General features: G+C 40.2%; 1 protein-coding gene across 3 annotated transcripts in view; it reads left to right on the plus strand.

The window, feature by feature from the left end:
- The window catches only part of TP53BP1 (tumor protein p53 binding protein 1), a 104,201-nt gene that overhangs the window by 2,274 nt on the left and 82,501 nt on the right, over positions 1–19,426 (plus strand). For 2 of the 3 annotated variants that reach the window (XM_070423783.1, XM_070423799.1), the window contains exons 1-4: positions 15,110–15,204; positions 15,751–15,935; positions 16,149–16,239; positions 16,483–16,567. In XM_070423783.1, coding sequence (XP_070279884.1) covers positions 15,198–15,204; positions 15,751–15,935; positions 16,149–16,239; positions 16,483–16,567 — 368 coding nt within the window. In that variant the 5' untranslated portion in view covers positions 15,110–15,197. Of the gene's footprint in view, positions 1–15,109; positions 15,205–15,750; positions 15,936–16,148; positions 16,240–16,482; positions 16,568–19,426 lie in introns of those variants that run through there. The other variant, XM_070423789.1, reaches the window with a different exon arrangement.

Below are 19,426 nucleotides of genomic sequence, written 5' to 3' on the forward strand. Positions count from 1 at the left end.
ACAGATGGTGGTGTTGCCTCGCCCTATATGACACATAAGACAATGTTCTGCTACACCCCCGCCCCACCATTTGAAGATTCCAATCTGGTAAAGGTATGGAGAGAGGTGCAGGCCTCCTCTTCTGCAATCAGAAAAGAGTGCCAGTGCCAGAATAGGTTGTCGGGAGAGGAAGAGGACAGTTTCCATAGCAGCTGTAGAGACGAGGCCTTTAGCTAGTGCGGGGCCTCAGCATAAGGGTCAGCAGCGGTTAACTACAAGCTCTGCTCTCATCAAGTCTGACAGGTTACACAATAGATCTGAATGGTATAGGGAAGGACACACACTGATTTGATGGTAGGGGCAGAAATGCAGGCCTATGATCTCAGGCCCGGCTAGAATTGGGTTTTAATTAGAGCTGCAAATTTAGACTCTGATGGTACTAACATTATATATATATATATATCAAATGAGTATTCACCAGGCTCTTTTGCCAAAGGCAGACAATGTCATAGAAAGATTGGCTACAGCATCCCAGCCATTGGGTGATGATGCCAGTATAATCGTAATATCAGAAAATATTTTCAGCCCTAGCTGGTTTGGCTCAGTGGGTAGAGCATCGGCCCGTGGATTGAAGGGTCCTGAGTTCGATTCCAATCAAGGGTACATGCCCAGGTTGCAGGCTCAATCCCCAGTGTGGGGCATACAGGAGGCAGCCAATTGATTCTTTCTCATAATTGATGTTTCTCTCTCTCCCTCTCCCTTCTTCTCTGAAATCAATAAAATATTTTTTTAAAAAAGAAAATATTTTCAAGTGTCAAATGGCACAAAGCACAAACAAAGTGCTCTAGAAAACTATGGAGTGATAGCATCTATGCTTCAGAATTTTACAACTGAGGACAGAAAACACTGATGCGCACGTGTATAAAGAAATATATGTGTATGAATTACAAAGTATATGAAAACTTATTTTGTGTTTAGGAATAGTGTGCTTTGGCAGGAGCCTTGATGTCATTCAAGGGCCTACCCGAGGGGACTATTCAGAACATGTGATATGCATTACTGTGAGGCACATGCAGTCGTATGTAGTATAGAGTCGACTATAGTGTTTGATTTTAACTGTTGACTCCTGGACTGCTCAGTTATGATTTCGGGGGGGAATTCTCCTATTCTAGTTTTTTCCATACTCTTGCCATGCAGCATTGGCAGATATAGTGGTTACAACCAATGCTTTTCAAAATATTTTTGATAAAGAATCCTTGAATTGTGGAAGGGGTCTCTAAGGATCCACCACTAAAAGAAGTTAGAGGACATGCACAGGAAGGCAATATGATAGGCTGGTTCCTTGGGCGTGCAATGGAGTGAGCACAAGGCAGAAGGTAGTATAAGCCTCACATGAAAGGTAATGGTAGCCTTGGCTAAGTTTAAGCTAGTTAGGTGATTCTCAGCCCCCGGACCTTCATCAGTTCATAATATACAGGGATAAATCACCCAGCAGGTAAATTATGCACATCTTAACAAAGTAGGAGGGGGAATAACAAGTGGATGTGGAGGAAAGAGAACCCTGGTACACTGTTGGTGGGAATGTCAGTTGGTGTAGCCACTATAGGAAATGGTATGGAGGTCCTCAAAAAATTAAAAATAGAACTACTGAATGATCCAGTTATTCCACTTTTGGGTATTTACCCAAAGAAAGTGAAAACACTGATTTGAAAAGATATATGCATTGTGGTGTTCATTGCAGCATTATTTACAATAGCTAAGATATGGAAACAACCTAAAAGCCCATCCATAGATGAATGGATAAAGAATATGTGCTATATACTATGTACAGTGGAATATTACTCAGCAATAAAAAATGAAAATCTTACCATTTGTGACAACATGAATGGAACTAGATGGTATTATGCTAAGTAAAACAAGTCAGACAGAGAAAAATATGATTTCATTTATATGTGGAATCTAAAAAACAAATGAATAAAACAAACTCATAGATTCAGAGAATAGATTGGTGATTATCAGAAGGGTAGGGGGTCTGGGAGGCGAAATGGATGAAGAGAGTCAATTGTATAGTGATGGATGGTAACTAGATGTATTGTGGTGATCATTTTGTTGTGTTTACAAAGATGGGATTGCTATTTTGTACACGTGAAACTAATATAATGCTATATATCAAAGTATGAGGGGCATCTCTAAATTTTTCTGGAAATAATTTCACATTTGGCATTTAAATTAAGTTATTGAAGTCCTCATGAGAAAAATCAGAACTTTACTGAAATTAATTACACTCATCTTGGAATTATGTGTGTCGGGGAGAGGAGGGCAACATAATCCTTTCAATGCGGAGGGTCTTGATAGGACTTAGGCCAGCTCTGATAACTCATAAAGAAAAGATATTGGCTCCTCCCTTACTTCTAGACCCATGAATGTCATTAGTTTTTTGGGGGATCTGAGTTTATATATATATATATATATGATTTTTTACAGAGAGGAAGGGAGAGGGATAGAGAGTTAGAAACATCGATGAGAGAGAAACATTGATCAGCTGCCTCCTCCACACCCCCTACTGGGGATGTGCCGCAACCCAGGTGTATGCCCTTGACCGAAATCAAACCTGGGACCCTTCAGTCCATAGGCTGATACTCTATCCTCTGAGCCAAACCGGTTAGGGCGATCTGAGTTCCTTTGGTAGAATTCCAGCCTGCTCTGCTGGATTACATGGTCTTATCAAATAAAATATCCAGAAGAGCTGTATGCAGCTCAGATTCCCACCCTGTACTCAGTTCTGCCTATAAAGCATTCTTTATACAGAAAGAGGAGTGTTAGATTACAGGATTGCTGTGTCAGAGGCTATCCTTGGCTTTTGGGCAAAACACTCTGATCATAATGTATACCAGCAGCCATAAGGTCACCTCTTAGCAGGAACAGCTGGTTTTTATCTGCAAAGGCACTGAGTAAAATAACTTCTAAAAAGGCAGTGAGTAAAATAATCTCTAAAAAGATTGAGGTGGGGGAGAAGTCTGCATTTATTACTATGTCTGGCAAACAGAGGAGGAATATTTGTTGGATAATTTTCCTAATTATTATTTGTTCACATTACGTAATGGGAAGAACAAAGGCACTGGATTTACTACCCCCCCCCCCCCCCCCCCCCGCCCCGAGCATCACAAAGGACAATAAAGAAATTTCCCTTGCTCTGGCTGGCTCAGTTGGTTGGAGCGTTGTCCTGATGTGCCAAGGTTGAGAGTTAGTCTCGGGTTAGGACACATACAAGGGTCAACCAATGAATGCATAAATAAGTGGAACAACAAATTGGTGTTTCTCTCTCCTTCCTTCCCTCCCTTCCTTCCTCTCTTCCCCTCCCTCCCCCCCTCTCAATAAAGAAAGAGAAAAAAATAAATTTCCCTTTTATCCTTCCTCCCCCCTCACATTCTTCTTTCTAAGAAAGTGATTACTAAAAGTGAAAAACATTTGTGGAAACTATTTTCCCTTACCCATTCCATTTCTTTGTGAGATGGAAGTTAGTGTTTGGCTGTGGCCTCTAATTCCATCTTTCCCTTTATTCTGAACAAAGCTGCCTCTTAGTGCAGGGATCACTAAGGCTTATAGTGAAGATCATGGTGGTAAAGAGAGTCTAAATCTAAGTGTATACCTTAGTTTTGAGGCCATGTCTGTGTGTGAATTAAATTTTGCATTTTTTCAAGGTATTCATAGAATAGAGTTATTTTCCTTCAAGGAATGTTTGGGTTGAAGAAACATCACTTTATGAATGTCCCCTTTACAATATCACTAAATCACAAATACTTTTTCTCTTCTCACCAGTTCTTTCTTGAAGATTCTTCAGAACCTTTATAACATTACCTCTTGCCAATACCTTAACTCTTTTTTTGTTGTTGTTAATCCTCACCAGAGGATATTTTTCCATTGATTTTTAGAGAGTGGAAGGGAGAGACAGAGAGAGAAACATTGACGTGAGAGAGACGTCTACATTGGTTGCCTCCCACCTGGGCCTGGACCAAGGCCAGGGACCAAACCTGCAACCATGGTACAGGCCCTTGTCCACAATCAAACCTGGGACTTTTCAGTCCACAGGCTGACACTCTAACCGGCTAGAGCCTGTAACTCTTTTTTTTTTTTTTTTTTAATGTTTTTATTGATTTCAGAGAGAGGAAGGAAGGAGAGATAGAAACAAATGATAAGAGAGAATCACCCATAGATTGCCTCCTGCACACCCCCGACTGGGGATGAGTCCACAACCCAGGCAGGTGCTCTGACCAGAAATCAAACAGTGACCTCCTGGTTAATGGGTTCAGCTCAACCACTGAGCCATACCGGCTGGGCTGCATTAACTGTGTTATTCATTCAATCTGAGCCAATCACCTTTCCCTCATTCTTGTATTTCCTGTCCTTTTTTTTTTCTTTGAATGATACATTCCCCTTAATTCTCATCTAGGAATTTATTTAGCTTTACCTTTATGACTTTATTTATGGAATAAGGTTCCATCTCATTCCACAACGGATTTAAGGAGTATGAACTAACTCAGTGATGGCGAACCTATGACACGCGTGTCAGAGGTGACACGCAAACTCATTTTTTTGGTTGATTTTTCTTTGTTAAATGGCATTTAAATATATAAAATAAATATCAAAAATATAAGTCTTTGCTTTACTATGGTTGCAAATATCAAAAAATTTCTATATGTGACACGGCACCAGAGTTAAGTTAGGGTTTTTCAAAATGCAGACATGCCGAGTTCAAAGGGTTCGCCATCACTGAACTGACTCAAACACAGTTGCTACTCTGAAACTGACTTCCCCACTCGCCAACTGTGTGAACTTGGGCAAGTTGCTTATCCTTTCTATGTTTTAGTTTCCTCATCTGTAAAGTTATAATAATAGCACTTTATAGGATTATTTTGAGAATTAAGGGGACAGTCTCTTAAATATGCTTAGAACAATGCCTAGAATTCATTTATTTAATCATTCATTCAATATTTCTGTAGCACTTACTGTGTGTCAGCAAATGGAACAAACAAGATAATAAATAATAAATAGATAAATTATATAACATGTCAAAAAGTTGTTCGAGAAGACCGGAGAAAAACCAAGCAATGCTTAAAGAAATGGAGTTACACATCTTTATTATGCTGGTGGACTCAGAGGAGTATGCCTCTCAAAGTCTGAGCAAAGCAATCTGGTAGAAGCTTTCCTTTATATTTTTTTGGCTTCTTTGTCCCCCAAATATGGATGGGACTTCCGGACCTTTCTGGGGCTTTGCAAAAAGCCCCATGTGTGGGAATGGGGGTCATGAGACCATACCTAAGGGCCTGGTCTGGCGCCAGCACTGACAGCCCTCTCCGGGGATTGTGTATTGTTTCACGAGTTATGGCCTCTGTAACATGTGAGCAAACAGGCAACAAATCTTGCTAGCCCAGACTGCAGAAAAAGGGGAAATAGGTTATATTTTCCCATCTGGGTTATACTGTTTCACTTGAGGAAAGTTCCCTTGGAGGGAACCAGGTGCTATAGAAAGAATTAGCCTTTAGCCTTCTCAAAGTGATTAGTGCTTAGTAGCAGAAAATAAAAGGATAAGGGTGTTTGAGAATGCTGGTGGAAGGTGTGATGATGGGGGAGAATGGTGAAGGGACAGGAAAGGTTGCAATTTTAAATGAGCTGGTCAGGGCCTTATTGAGAAAATGAGACTTGAGCTGACTTGAAGTAAGAGAGTTAGCCATTTGGATATCTGAGAGGAGTTTTATAGGCAGGGAGGATAGCCAGTACAAAGTCCTGAAGGCAGTGGTATGCCTGGTACATTCAAGGGATAGTTGGAACCCATTGTGCCTGGAGCATAGGAGATGAGACCAGAGAATTAATAGGCTCAGATCACTGTGGACCTTGTAGGCATCGTTATGACTTTGGTTTTTACTCTGAGTGAAATGGGAAACATATGCAGGCTTTTGAACAGAGAGTGATATGATTTGACTTAGACTTTACAGGATCACTTTGGCTGCAATGTTGAGGATAGACTGTAGAGGTTGCAAGGATTGAAGTGGGAAGCCAGTCAGGGAATTCGCAGCAATCTGGGTGAGCAATAATGTCACTCAGACCAGAGTGATGTCAGTGGAGATGATGAGAATCAGTGGGATTCTAGGCATACTGTATTTTACAGGGAGAGCCAACCTGGTTTCCTGCTTCATCAAATGAAGAATGAGAGAGAGTAAATAATGACCCCAATGATAAATCAAAAATTTAAAAAGAAAAGAAGTTACCTCTAGGAAGAGAGAAAAAACAAATTGTAAGGTAGCCAGGGATGGAATGTGGGCTTTTTGGAACATATCTTATTTTGTAAATTTGACTTTGGAGTCATATACGTGTTTTACATAAGTATAAAACAGAATTAAATCAAAATGACCAATCTGACAAATAATTTAATTCAGAATATATATTTTTAAAATATCCTACAAACCAATAAAGTAAGAGAACACAATTATAATGTAGATGATTTGAATAGATTTTAATAAGAGAAGATATACAAATGGCCAGTAAGTACATGAAAAAGTGTTCAACATCATTAGTCCTAGGGAAATTCAAATTAAAACCACAACATAATAACTTATTAGCCACAGAATGGCAAAAATTAAAAAAACCAATAACATCAAATGTTAGCATGGATGTGGAACAAATAGAACTTTTATATATTGTTAATAGTAGAGTAAAAGTTATAACCACTTTAGAAAAGTATTTGTAAGTTTCTTATAAAATTCAACAAACATCAAACCAATGAACTAGAAATTTTATTCTTAGGCATTTAACCAAGAGAAATGAAAACATATGCCCACAGTAAGACTTGTGATGGCTGGTCATAGCAACTTTATTCATAATAGCCAAAAACTGGAAAAGACCCAGTGTCCATAAATAGGAGAATGGGTAAACAAATTGTGGTACTTTTGTACAATAGAATACAACTTAGTGATAAAAAGAAACAACAGCCCTGCCAGCATGGCTCGGTGGTTGAGCGTGGACCTATGACCCAGAAGGTCTCTGTCAAGACATGTGCTCTGGTTGCGGGCTCGATCCCCAGTGTGGAGTGTGCAGGAGGCAGCCGATTAATGGTTCTCTCTCATCATTGATATTTATCTCCCTCTCCCTTAATCTCTGAAATAAAAAAATTATATATTTTAAAAAGAAACTACAAATATACACACATAAAATAAAAATAAAAACATTATGCCAAATAAAACAAAACACACAAAAAAATACTGTTATTTGGTCTCCTGAGAAGTAGATACCAAGACATGATTGGATGTGTAAGATATTTATTAGGTGAGTATATTGGTTACCTATTGCTTTGAAACAAATTACTCCAAAACTTAGCAGTTTAAAATAACAAATATTTGTTAAGACTTTCTAAAGGTTTGAAATCCAGGAGCAAATTAGTTGAGTGGTTTTGGCTTATGGTTTCTCATGTGTTTGCAGTGAAGATGTTGGTTGGGGTTACAATCATGTGAAGGCTTCACTGAGGCTGAATGATCTGCTTCCAACATGACTCACTCACAAGCTATTGGCAGGAAGCCTCAGCTCCTCACCATGTAGGCCTCTCCATAAGTCTACTTGAGTGCCCTCAAGACAACAGCTGGCTTCTACCAGAGCAAACGAACCAAGAACAATGCTTTTTTATGACATATAGTGTTGGAAAGTTAGACACTATCACTTCTGTCTTCTGTTTACGAAAAGCAAGTCACTAAGTCTGGTTCACTCTCCGGCGAAGGGAAAGTCTCTCCCTTTTGAAGGGAGTGTCAATGTTGTGGATATATTTTAAAACACTACAGGGAGGGATCAGGGGAAGGCAGAGAGAGCCTTCAGACAAAGATACAGGTCGAATATCTGGGGAAGGAGAGAGGGAAGGAACAAGAGTGGGAAAGGAAGAGTCTTGTCCTACAGCAGTGATGGCGAACCTTTTGAGCTCGGCAGGTCAGCATTTTGAAAAACCCTAACTAAACTCTGGTGCCGTGTCACATATAGAATTTTTTTGATATTTGCAACTATAGTAAGACAAAGACTTATATTTTTGATATTTATTTTATATATTTAAATGCCATTTAACAAAGAAAAATCAACCAAAAAAATGAGTTCGCGTGTCATAGGTTCACCATCACTGGTCTATACCTATTAAACAATAACTCCTGATTTGCCCCCTACCTCCAACCCCTGTAACCACTATTCTACTTATTTTCTGTCTCTATGGTTTAACCACTCTAGGTCATATAAGTGGAATCATATAGTATTTATCTTTTTGTGACTGGCTTATTTCACTTAACATAATATCCTCAAGATTTATCAATGTTGTAGCATATATCCTAACTGCACATTTTTAATGGGATATACCCTAAGGAAAAAAAAATCAACTGCAAAGAAAATGTCAAACTATTCTCATTAGTCATCATCTCATTAATAATAACATTGGTAATAACCTTTTACATATATAATAGAATAAAGCAAATAAATAATTTATGTCAGTGTTATCAGAAACCAAGATGGTGATAAGAAAGATATAAAATGAAAAAAGTTGGATAAAACTTCTGAAATCCCAAAATTTAATTGAAAAAAGCCCAACAGTGATCAATCCAGTAGCAATAAGCATTCCAACATTCCAACTATCCAAATTGTGATCTCTAGATTCCGTTTACTACTAAAATGAACCATGGAGCCAGAATGGTGCCTTGAACATAGTGAATTGAAATTAATAAATGAACTCAAGTTTGTGAAGAAAGGTTGTGTTTCAAAGAGACCCAGTTGAGAAGAGGGCCTGCAACTGATTGGCTCGCTGGGAAATTAAGCTACCTGGACGGGGCAGTTGCCTTGGTGTCTTTCTGCTACTATGCCTCCAGGATCTTATCAATACTTGGAGGTGGCAAAGTCTGGGGGCTCTGAAAAAGTCTGGAAAGTGGGTTAGAATGAATAAGGATGAGAAACAAAATGTGATACTACACACAGTGGAATATTATTCAGTCTTAAAAAGGAAGGAAATTCAGACACATGCTATTAAAATTATGACATGGATGAACCTTGAGGACGTTATGCTAAGTAAAATAAGCCAGACACAAAAGGACAAATATTGTATGATTCTATTTATATGAATTATCTAAACTAGTCAAATTCATAGAGACAGAAAGTAGAATGGTGGTTACCAGGGACTGGAGGGAGAAGGGAATGAGGAGTCATTATATAATGGAAACAGAGTTTTAATTGGGGAAGTTGAAAAGTTTGGATATGGGTGATGGTGATGGTTGCAAAACAATGTGAATATATTTAATACCAGTGAACTGAACACTTAAAAACTATTAAAATGGTATATTTCTTTTTTTTTTTTTGGTTTTGTTTTTGTTTTGTTGTTTTTTTTTTTAAATTTTTATTATTATTATTTTTTTTTGCTAAAAGTATTACAAAGGGAATGGTATATTTCTTGTTATGTGTACTTTACCACACACATACAAATGAATGCGGCAAAATGTTAACATGTGGATCTAGGTAGAAGGGTCCAAACAAGATTATTATACAATATTTTTATAACTTTTTTGTTGCTCTGAAATTTTGTTCAAAATAAAAAAGTTTACCTAAAATTGACAGGAGGAAGTTCTGTAGATGTAAGATACAGACCAGTTGGGATGGCTTTCATTGCAGGGGTTACAAATAAAGTAGGAGGTTAATATAGTATCACTAGAGGTCCGGTGCATGAAATTCATGCACTCGGTGGGGGGAGGGGGGTCCTTCAGCCCGGCCTGCCCCCTCTTGCAGTCCGGGAGCCCCGAGATTGATCGCCCTGCAGGTAGCCTGGGCCTCCCTCTTTGGGACAATCACAGAGCCCCCTGGCCGGTGGCCTGGGCCTTCCTTTGCGGGGCGATCGTGGGGTGATGACAGGGCCCCCATACCAATCGCATGGCACCTGCCTTGGTGGCGGTAGTCAGTGCTGGGTTGCCATGGCACCCAAAACCCAGGAAGGATCAAGAGGTCAGCAGTTCAGCCCGCTTGCCAGTCCCCACCCACCCGAGCCTGGTGCTTGGTCATCTGTTTGGTCATTTTGGACATTACGGACCCGGGCTCTTTATATATTAGGATTAGCAAAGGACTACCTTAAGTAATTTTCTTTCACATTTTTAATTTTATCATTACCTCTTTGTTGAGTTTTTTAAAAATTTTATGTTATTGTTTAAAGTATTACAAATAGTAGTACATATGTCTCCTTTTTTTCCTCATTGACCTCCCCCTGGCCTCCCTACTCTCCCCGCCCCCACCCGCACATGCCCTCACACCCCACCCCCAGTGTCTTGCGTCTGTTCGTTATGCTTATATGCATGTGAATTAACTTCTTAAGGATGTGGTGTTGACAGCTTTACAGTTTTGCCTCTATTTTCTTAATATTATTTTAATTATTTTGGATTCTTAGAACATCAGGGACACCCATATTCAGTATTCAAATAAAAACAATTCTAAAACAAAAAAAAATGTTATCAACTACTTTGCCATTTCTTTGTCTCTCCTCCTCCTCAATTATAAATATGTAGAACTATGGTGAGCCGACACAGCCATGGCATACTCAGCCCCAGGGCGCCTTATGTGCCATGCCAACTCAGCCGGGTTCGAGTGACCCTGAGAGGGGGTGGTGAAAGACTGAGAAAAGACAGACAAGAGAAGAAAGCTGGGTCCGGGTGGGACGCTGCTTCTCTGATGGAGAGACAGCGCCAGTGCCCACAAAGCTGTGTCTTTATTTTATAGACAGATTCCATGAGGCAAAGTAAGGGCATGGTCAAGATGTTTACAACATTCTCGTGGGTTTTGATCCTACTCAATTACATGCACCTGAACTCTATCAAGCCCACATCACTCAGACACGTGTTCGGACCATAGCTTCAAGCTTACAACCATAGCTGTTGACTATAATTGTGCTGGGAGGGCTCTGCCCTCCAAGCTGGGACTTGCACGTGGCCATGAGAGGACTGTGCCCTCTCATTAGTCCGAGGCTTGAACCTGTCCAAACACTGTAGCTGCTCTCCACGTAGAACCTCTTCAGTTAGACAGACGGGGTTCAAATTCTTTCTTGCCCAGCTCTAAGACACTGTGTAAATTATCTCATCTCTCCAAACCAGTGATTTTCAACCTTTTTCATATCATGGCACACATAAACTAATTACTAAAATTCTGTGCCACACCAAAAAAATATATTTTTTGCCAGTCTGACACATAACAAAATAGGTATAATTTTGATTCATTCACACTGGACGGCTATTGTTGTGTTGGCTGTTGTCATTTTTTAAAAAATATTTTTTTTATTCATTTCAGAGAGGGATGGAGAGGGAGAGAGAGATAGAAACATCAATGATGAGAGAGAATCATTGACAGGTTGCCTCCTGCACGCCCCCTACTGGGAATCGAGCCTACAACCCAGGCATGTGCCCTTGACCGGAATTGAACCTGGGACCTTTCAGTCTGCCAGCTGACGCTCTATCCACTGAGCCAAACTGGCTAGGGCTATTGTCATCTTTTTTATTTGACAATCTAAGGGAAAATATATCAGTGCCCTAACTAAATAGTCAGGTATTGCATGTTTTAAAAATTCTTGCAGCACCGCAGGCGTGGCTCAGTGGTTGAGTGTCGACCTATGAACTAGGAGGTCATGGTTCGATTCCTTGGTCAGGGCACATATTTGGGTTGCGGGCTCAATCCTCAGTGGGATCGTGTAGGAGGCAGCCAATCGATGGTTCTTTCTCATCACTCATTGATGTGTCTATTTCTCTCTCTCTCTCTCTCCCTTCATCTCTGAAATCAATAAAAATATATTTAAAAAAAATTCTCGAAGCACACCAGTTGAAAATCGCTGCTCTAAACCTTAGTGTCCTCATCTGTCCTCATCTGTAACCTTTAAAGAGTTATGAGGCTTTTTGGTGAGATAATGAATGTAAAACAGAACACAATACCTGCCACATTTTAAAATTTAATACATGTTATTAATTAATTATAGCATTGGTATATGACTGTGCAATAGAAGTTCATAATTATCTATTAAATATAAGTCAGTATGTAATACTTTAACATTGCAGCTTAAAAGGGATATATAATAACTTATCATTAAATTTACTACTTGTCAGATCCTCAGTAAAGTTCTCTGCCACTAAGCTGCCAAACTATGAGTTTCCAGAGGAAAACCATGAAGCAAATTTAAGTGTTGGTGAATAGTTTCTGAGGTAGAATTAAACAGTTTGAGGTTCTTTTGCTTAGAGAAGTCTGTGAGAAGACCTCAGAAAAAGACTAAGTATATAGCATTTATGTTTATTTTTTCATTGGTTGAAACATATTATGGAATTATTGGACAAGATGAGATGATCCCAGCCTTATGGGAATTTATCCAGGTTTTAAAATTACCAGTTAAAGACAAGGTAAAAAAAAAAATGGCTTTAAGCTCTAGAATAAAGGTTTTAAGTTAGACAATTAGAAGAAAAATTTCTGATAATGAGGTTTGTTAAACTTTAAAATGAGTTAACACAGGGTCTGGTGGAATTTTCTTGTCTGGGAGGGCTTTAGAGGTAGATTAGATTTCTCAGGCTGAAGTGTCTTAGATAAAGACGCACCTGCAGAAAGGTAGATGTGCTGATGGTCCTTTTCAGTCTGAGTCAATAAAGGCCTTTAGCTCACCCAATTGCAATCAGCTACAGCCCCAGTGGCTAACCATCCGCCTGCATTTTCTGATATTTACTGGTAATTTAACAATTAATTTAATTGTCATACTGTCTAACAAGCAATTCACAGTTTTTCTTCACAGTTTTTCAGGCTCTTGTTTTATTTATTTATTATTAGTTTTTAAAATAAAGATCTTTCAACTTTTAAAAATTTTTTTTAAAAAAGGGAGAGACAGATGGAGACATCAATGATGAGAGAGAATCATTGATCACTGCCTCCTGCACGCCCCACACTGGGGATTGAGCCCACAACCCAGGCACGTGCCCCCAACAGTGACCTTCTGGTTCATAGGTCGAAGCTCAACCACTGAGCCCTACCAGCTGGGCAAGGCTCTTGTTTTATTTAGTAATGGGAATGGCTCAGGCTCATTTACGTATTTATTTATTTTTAGTTATGTTTATTGAGGTTTAGTTTATCCTTTTTAGTGTAAAGTTTATGCGTCTTGACAAACACAGTTGTTTGTCAAATAATCAAGAAGGCCTATTTATTTATGTCTTGCTTGGAGAGGGGAAATGCAATAGCAGGACAAAGGTGAACAAAAGTAACAGTGACTTTTGGGGGATTTTTATGGGATTCAAGGTCAAGGTTTGCCCCACACAGAAGCCAATTGTTTGTGTCCTCTCAAACTGAGTAGATGAATTAATTTGTCTACCTAGGGAAGTTACTTAATAGTAACTTGACCTGGTCCTTTTAGGATTTTATGTATTTGGTCACCTGTCTTCTGCAGCATTAGGAGTGGAGGAAGAGAGGTGTCCATGATAAACTTCAAGGTGAAGAAGCGGCATGAATCTGTGTGTTCCATTCCATTTTTGCTCTACTAATAAAACATTCTGGGGACAATAATTGTATTCTAGTTATAGAAATAATAAATTCTAGATTTTTCAGGAAATGTTTATTTCAGAGTCTGTCTTTTGAAATAAGTTACACATGCTCCGATGACATCCTTTGATTTTTAGTTTGAAAAAGATGATCACTGTAATTTGTAAGAGCAGGGTGAAGATTGGTTGGTAGGAAGCTGCACTTTAGCTTAACCACATTGAATGCTGAAATGGGGTTTTCTAGGATGGGAGAATCATGTTGGGTTGTGTCTAAGTCCGTGGTTCTCAACGTTGGCTGCACATTAGAATCACCTGGGAATCTTTTTAAAATCCTGATTTCTGGGCCTCTTCCTCCGGAAATTCTGTTTCTTTGTTATGCGGTGGGGCCACAATATTAGTAACAAAGAAGCAGAATTTCCGGAGGATGAGGCCCAGAAATCAGGATTTTAAAAAGATTCCCAGGTGATTCTAATGTGCAGCCAAGGTTGAGAACCACTGGTCTAAGTCATTCTGAGCCTGGAGTAGAGAGAGAAAACTATCTCCTAGTGAATGCCTACTATGTACATGCTTGGCACGGTGCTGGGTGCTTTCCTTTTTGACAGCTACTCTCGTGTAGAAACCCATCTTAGATCCAACCACTTAAAAAACAACAACCCCAAAACAACAAAAAACATATTCCTCCTGGGGCCTAGTTCATTAATACAAGCCACAGCTGCTACACCTTCTATAAGATCTTGGCACCATCATTAGGATAATAGACTCGCAGGTCTTGGAGGGATCTTTGAGGTCATATTGTTAAAGGGGCAGCAGCTGTTCTCTTCACCACGGAGTCTGAGAATCACTGTGTTCAGTTCTCTCAACGGGAGACTTGTCTGGGGCTATGGTCTCCTAGGCTACAATCCCATACATGATAGGGTAACGATAAGCAAATGTGAAGCTTGAACTAAGTTCCAGACAGGAAACGGCAATGGAAAAAATATGGTTTCCTGGGGTCCTCAGACAATGTAAATGGATGGGGGGCGGGCGAAGGGAGAAGAACTGGCAGAGATGTAATGTGAGGGCCTTGAATTCAGGTAGAGGCCCACAAAAGTGATCCTGATTGACACAGGTAAACCCCAAAGAGTCTTCTCTCTCCAGTTTCATCAGCTCAGGAATCCCAGCCATCCTGGATCCTTTTCTTTGCCCTTTTATTAAACAGTCGGGAAACCCTCTTCTTTCCACGGAAGAGGGTCAGAGAAGGGGTGTTCAGTGCATGAAGGATAAAAACAGATCCTTTTTATTTTCTGCGTAGTGGTATAAACAATTGTCCTGGGGGCTAGGGAATATATTTCACGCCCTCTCAAGGTCCCTTCGGTTCAAGGATACTGTCATTCTAGGGCTCTACAAGGGGGAGGGCCTGCAAGGTCCATGCTGCCATGGAAACACGCCGCCGTGTTCCTTTTTCTTACGTGGGGCGGGGCACTGTGCCGCATCCACCAATCATCCGTAGGATATTTTGAGTGGCAGGCAGCAACAGCGAACGGGCAAGCCGATACTGACTGACGCGCGGGAAAAGGAGGAGTTCGAGGCCGGTGGCGGCGGTGGCGACAGCGACAATCTGGGGATAGAGCTGGAGGGACCTGGGGGGCGTGCAGAGATCTCTGACTCGGGCGCGAGGGACCTCCCGCCGAGATGCCTGGTACTATTTGGGAAAGAGTGGGGGTGCAGGCAGCTCTGGAGCCCTGGCTTTGGGGTCTGAAGGAATGGCTGACCGGAGGGGGCGGGGTGGCAAGCATGGCGGCGGTGACTGGGAAAGGGTTGGAGGGCCCTGCGGAGGGGGTGGGGAAGCAGGAGCTGGGAAGGCTGAGTGGTCGTGAGGAAGCGTGAAGGGCTGTGGGGGTTCTGGCGAACAGAGATGGCAAAGCCACCTTTCGGGGGTGGTAGAGGCTCCAGAGGGACGTAGGGGGAGTTGTGGGGGATGGAAAAAGGGGCGGGAAGAGACGAGGTTGGGAAGGTGATGGAGAAGGCGAGGGAGAGGATGGGCAGGCCGATGGTGAGTAAGGAGGCATCGGATCTTGGGGAGTATGATGGGAAGGTGCTGGCACGATCCTAGCGTTTTAATGGAAAGAGCTCTAGGGTGGTCCCCTTTCCCAACTCCTGTCTTCCCGCCCCATTATTTAAGCTCACACCGCGCGCGGAAGGCTGGTAGGTGACACAGAACTGATCTTTTGTTACTCCATTCCAGGGGAGCAGATGGACCCTCCTGGAAGTCAGTTGGATTCAGATTTCTCTCAGCAAGACACTCCTTGCCTGATCATCGAAGACTCTCAGCCTGAAAGCCAGGTTCTAGACGATGATTCCGGTTCTCACTTCAGTGTGCTGTCTCGACACCTTCCTCATTTACAGGCACACAAAGAGAACCCTGTGTTGGTGAGTGATACCTCGTTTGGAAATGATTGAGCAGGTCCCCCCCTCCCTCCCCCCTCCACCATAATCTAGACCAACCAGCAAATATAAGTACTCAGGTCACTATCTTTTGGAGACAATTAGTTGGAAAAATGAAATCACCATATTCACAAAAAGTATGCCTCATTTTAAATTATTTCGTCTGTAGAGGGGATATTATGTTTGTATGTTTTCTAGGACGTTGTGCCCAACCCTGAACAATCTGCTGGAGAACAAGGAGACAGTAAAAGTGGGCTCAATGACCATCTGAAGGAAGACAAAGCTGCAGGTGAGGTGCTTCAAACTGTCAGTCCCATGTTGCAAATGCACTTGTTGGAGCTGGGTGGATTTAGACGTGGTTGTGGTGAATGTTTGTAAGGAAATCCAGCACAGTATCCGGTGCGTAGTAGGCATGCAAAAGGTTGGCTTTCTGTAATGGAGCTGATTAGGTTTGTATGGTCTGCATTCCTGACTTTGTATTAAAGTGTAGGGGTAAATGCCTTTTGTGCTAATATCCTCTTGTATTTTTCAGACCCTATGGATTCTTCTCATTTGGATACATGTGGTTCCATCAGTCAGGTCATTGAACAGTTACCTCAGCCAAACAGGACAAGCAGGTATACTAGTGTTTGAAGAAATTTATTTACATTTATTAATGGATCAGTTCTTTTGTCTGTGCCTTTGACTCATCCCAAAGATAAAGGGATTAATCTTATTTTTGTGAATTAGGGAGTGGGATTTGAGGATTGTGTTAGTACTCTTAGCTGGAATCTCTTTTGTGAAGGTAATAACATTTTTACATCTACATTATTCATTTTGTGATCTGTCTTGTACATGTGAGACAAAGTAAGTATTCCTTATTCTTAGCATAGATATGACTTATTAACTGGAAAAAAAATCAAACAATATATTTAAGTATATTGTCAAAACTGTTAGGCATGCTTTCCACCAACCAAAGTTCCTCACCAGTTTTAGACCCAGAATGTTTAATTCATATTCTTTTCCAACAGCATTCAGTTTTTACTTTGTCTTTCCATCGCCCATTTATTGAGTTTATTTTCTATTCAAGGTACTAGATTGGATGATTTTATTGTGTTTTGAGGGTTCTTTATATATTCTAGATACTAGTCCTTTGTAGGATATACAATATGCAAATATATCCTTCCACTCTGCAGCTTGTCTTTCCATCCTCTTCAGAGGGTTTTCCACAGAGCAGGTTTTTAATTTTGATGAGATCTGTTAAGTATTTTTAACAGAATAATATGAAGGCATAGTTAATTTTAAAAAGAGTTTATAATGAAAAGCAAAGAGTTCCTTCTCATCCTTGGTCTCCTTTCGCAGAGGCAATCTTATATAAGTGTTTGTGTTTTTACTTCTTTGGGAGGTCACCTTCCTAGCCCTTAATACTATTGTAAAACGAAGTAACGCTATTATACTGCCATTTCTTATTTTATCAGATTAAGATAATTGAGTTCCATAAGTGAAGATGAGGATTTCTTCCCAACAACGCTTTCCCAATTTTCATAATAATTATTTTAGTTCTTTTATTAACTACTTTTGTACTTCAAAACAATATATTTAAAACTTTGTTTTCTTCTTCCATCAGCTTAGACAGTGGAGAAAAGTTTAAGATTAGTATTATTTGTCTATAATTAAGCCTCTTCTGATTTTTTTTAAAAATCCTCACCTGAAAATATGTATTTTTTATTGACTTTTTAGAGAGAGAGGAGGGGAGAGGCAGGAACAGAAAGAGAGAAAGAAATAAACATCTACCTGAGAGAGAAACATTGATTGGTTGTATCCCATACGCACCCTGACTAGGGATTGAATCGGCAACAGAGGTATGTCCCCTGACTGGGAATCACACCTGTACCCGTTTTGGTGCATGGGACGACGCTCCAACCAACTGAGTCATCCAGCCAGGGCATTCTGATTTTTAAAAATATTTGTAGTAATATTTTATTTTGGAATAATTTTATATTTAAAAAATTTTAAAAATAAAGCCTTTTCTGATTTAACGAATCATTCTACAAATATTTATTGAGTCAAACACTATTGAATATTGGGGATACAAAGTGATCAGAAGAGATAAAAATTCTAGACCTTAGTGTAGCTTACATTCTTGTATGTAGCAATACATGATGAATAAGTAAAAGATATATAGTATGTTAGACATTCATAGGGCTGAAGAGAAAAATAAAACAGATGGCAATAGGAAATATCACAGGAGTTGCAAGTTTAGATAGAGTGACTTGGGGAATGCTTCACTGTTGTGGCATTTGATTAAAAATCACAGGTGATGCCGGCAGGTGTGGTTCAGTTGTTGAGCGTGGACCTGTGAACTAGGAGGTCACAGTTCTATTCCCAGTCAGGGCACATGTCCAGGTTTTGGGCTGGATCCCCAGTGGAGGGCGAGCAGGAAACAGCTGATGAATGATTCTCTCTCATCATTGATGTTTCTATTTTTCTCTCCCTCTCCCTCTCTGAAAATCGATAAAAAAATATTTTTAAACAATCTTAAGTGATTAAGTGTTCTCTGTTGTTTTCTGGGATAAGTGCAAAGGCCCTGAGGTGTGAGCGAGGTTAGTGTGGCAGTAGGTGGAGTGATTGAAAGGAGTGGGAGAAGAGGCCAGAGAAGTAAAGAGGGGACCAGAATCTGTAAATCATGGGCACTGTGAGTAATTTGGCCGTTACTCTTAGTGAGGTAGAAAGGCATTTAAAAGTTTTGAGCAGAGGAATGACATGATCTGACTTAGATTTTTAACATGATCACTCTGATTGCTGGATCAAGAATAGTCTGAAGGTATATAGTTTTTATTTGTTGATTGTACCTCAGAAAAGCTGGAAAAATGAAAATGATTAAAAATAAAAGAAGCTATTTAAATGAAATTAATAAAAAGAATAGAATGAAGGGGGAGCAGAGGCAGGAAGACCAAGTAGGAGACAATTGAAATAATTTAGACATAATATGACAGTGGCTAGACCAGAGTAGAAGTGGATGGAGAGTAGTGAGAGTCTAGGTTTTTGATAATAGGATTCAAAGCCAGATTGAACATGAGACTAAAGAAGGAAGTAACAATGTTTTCATGTTTTTGGTTTGAGAATTAGAAGAATGGATTTACTGTTAATTGAGATGGACTACAGGAGGAGGTCAGTTATAGACAAGTTAAAGTTGAGCTGCCTTTTCAATTGCCAGTTGGAAGCGTTTGGTAATGTACAAGTCTGGAGCTCAGGGGGAAGGTCTAAGCTGGAGATTTAAATTGCAGAGTCATAGCGTATGGGCTATATTAAAAGCCATGAGTCTGGATAAGAGTACTGAGGAGGTGAGTGTGGGTGCAGTAGAGGTCCAAGGACTCACTGAGCCTACCAGCATTTAGAGGTCAGGGACAGGAAGAAAAACACTGAAAGAGACTAAATGAAGATCCAAAATGTGTGGTTTGTGCTGTCTTTCATGGCTCTTCCACTTTTTGTTATAT

Source organism: Myotis yumanensis, unplaced genomic scaffold, assembly GCF_028538775.1.
Source record: "Myotis yumanensis isolate MYYU_CA2020_CCGP unplaced genomic scaffold, mMyoYum1.0.hap1 SCAF_1, whole genome shotgun sequence".
NCBI lineage: Eukaryota > Metazoa > Chordata > Mammalia > Chiroptera > Vespertilionidae > Myotis > Myotis yumanensis.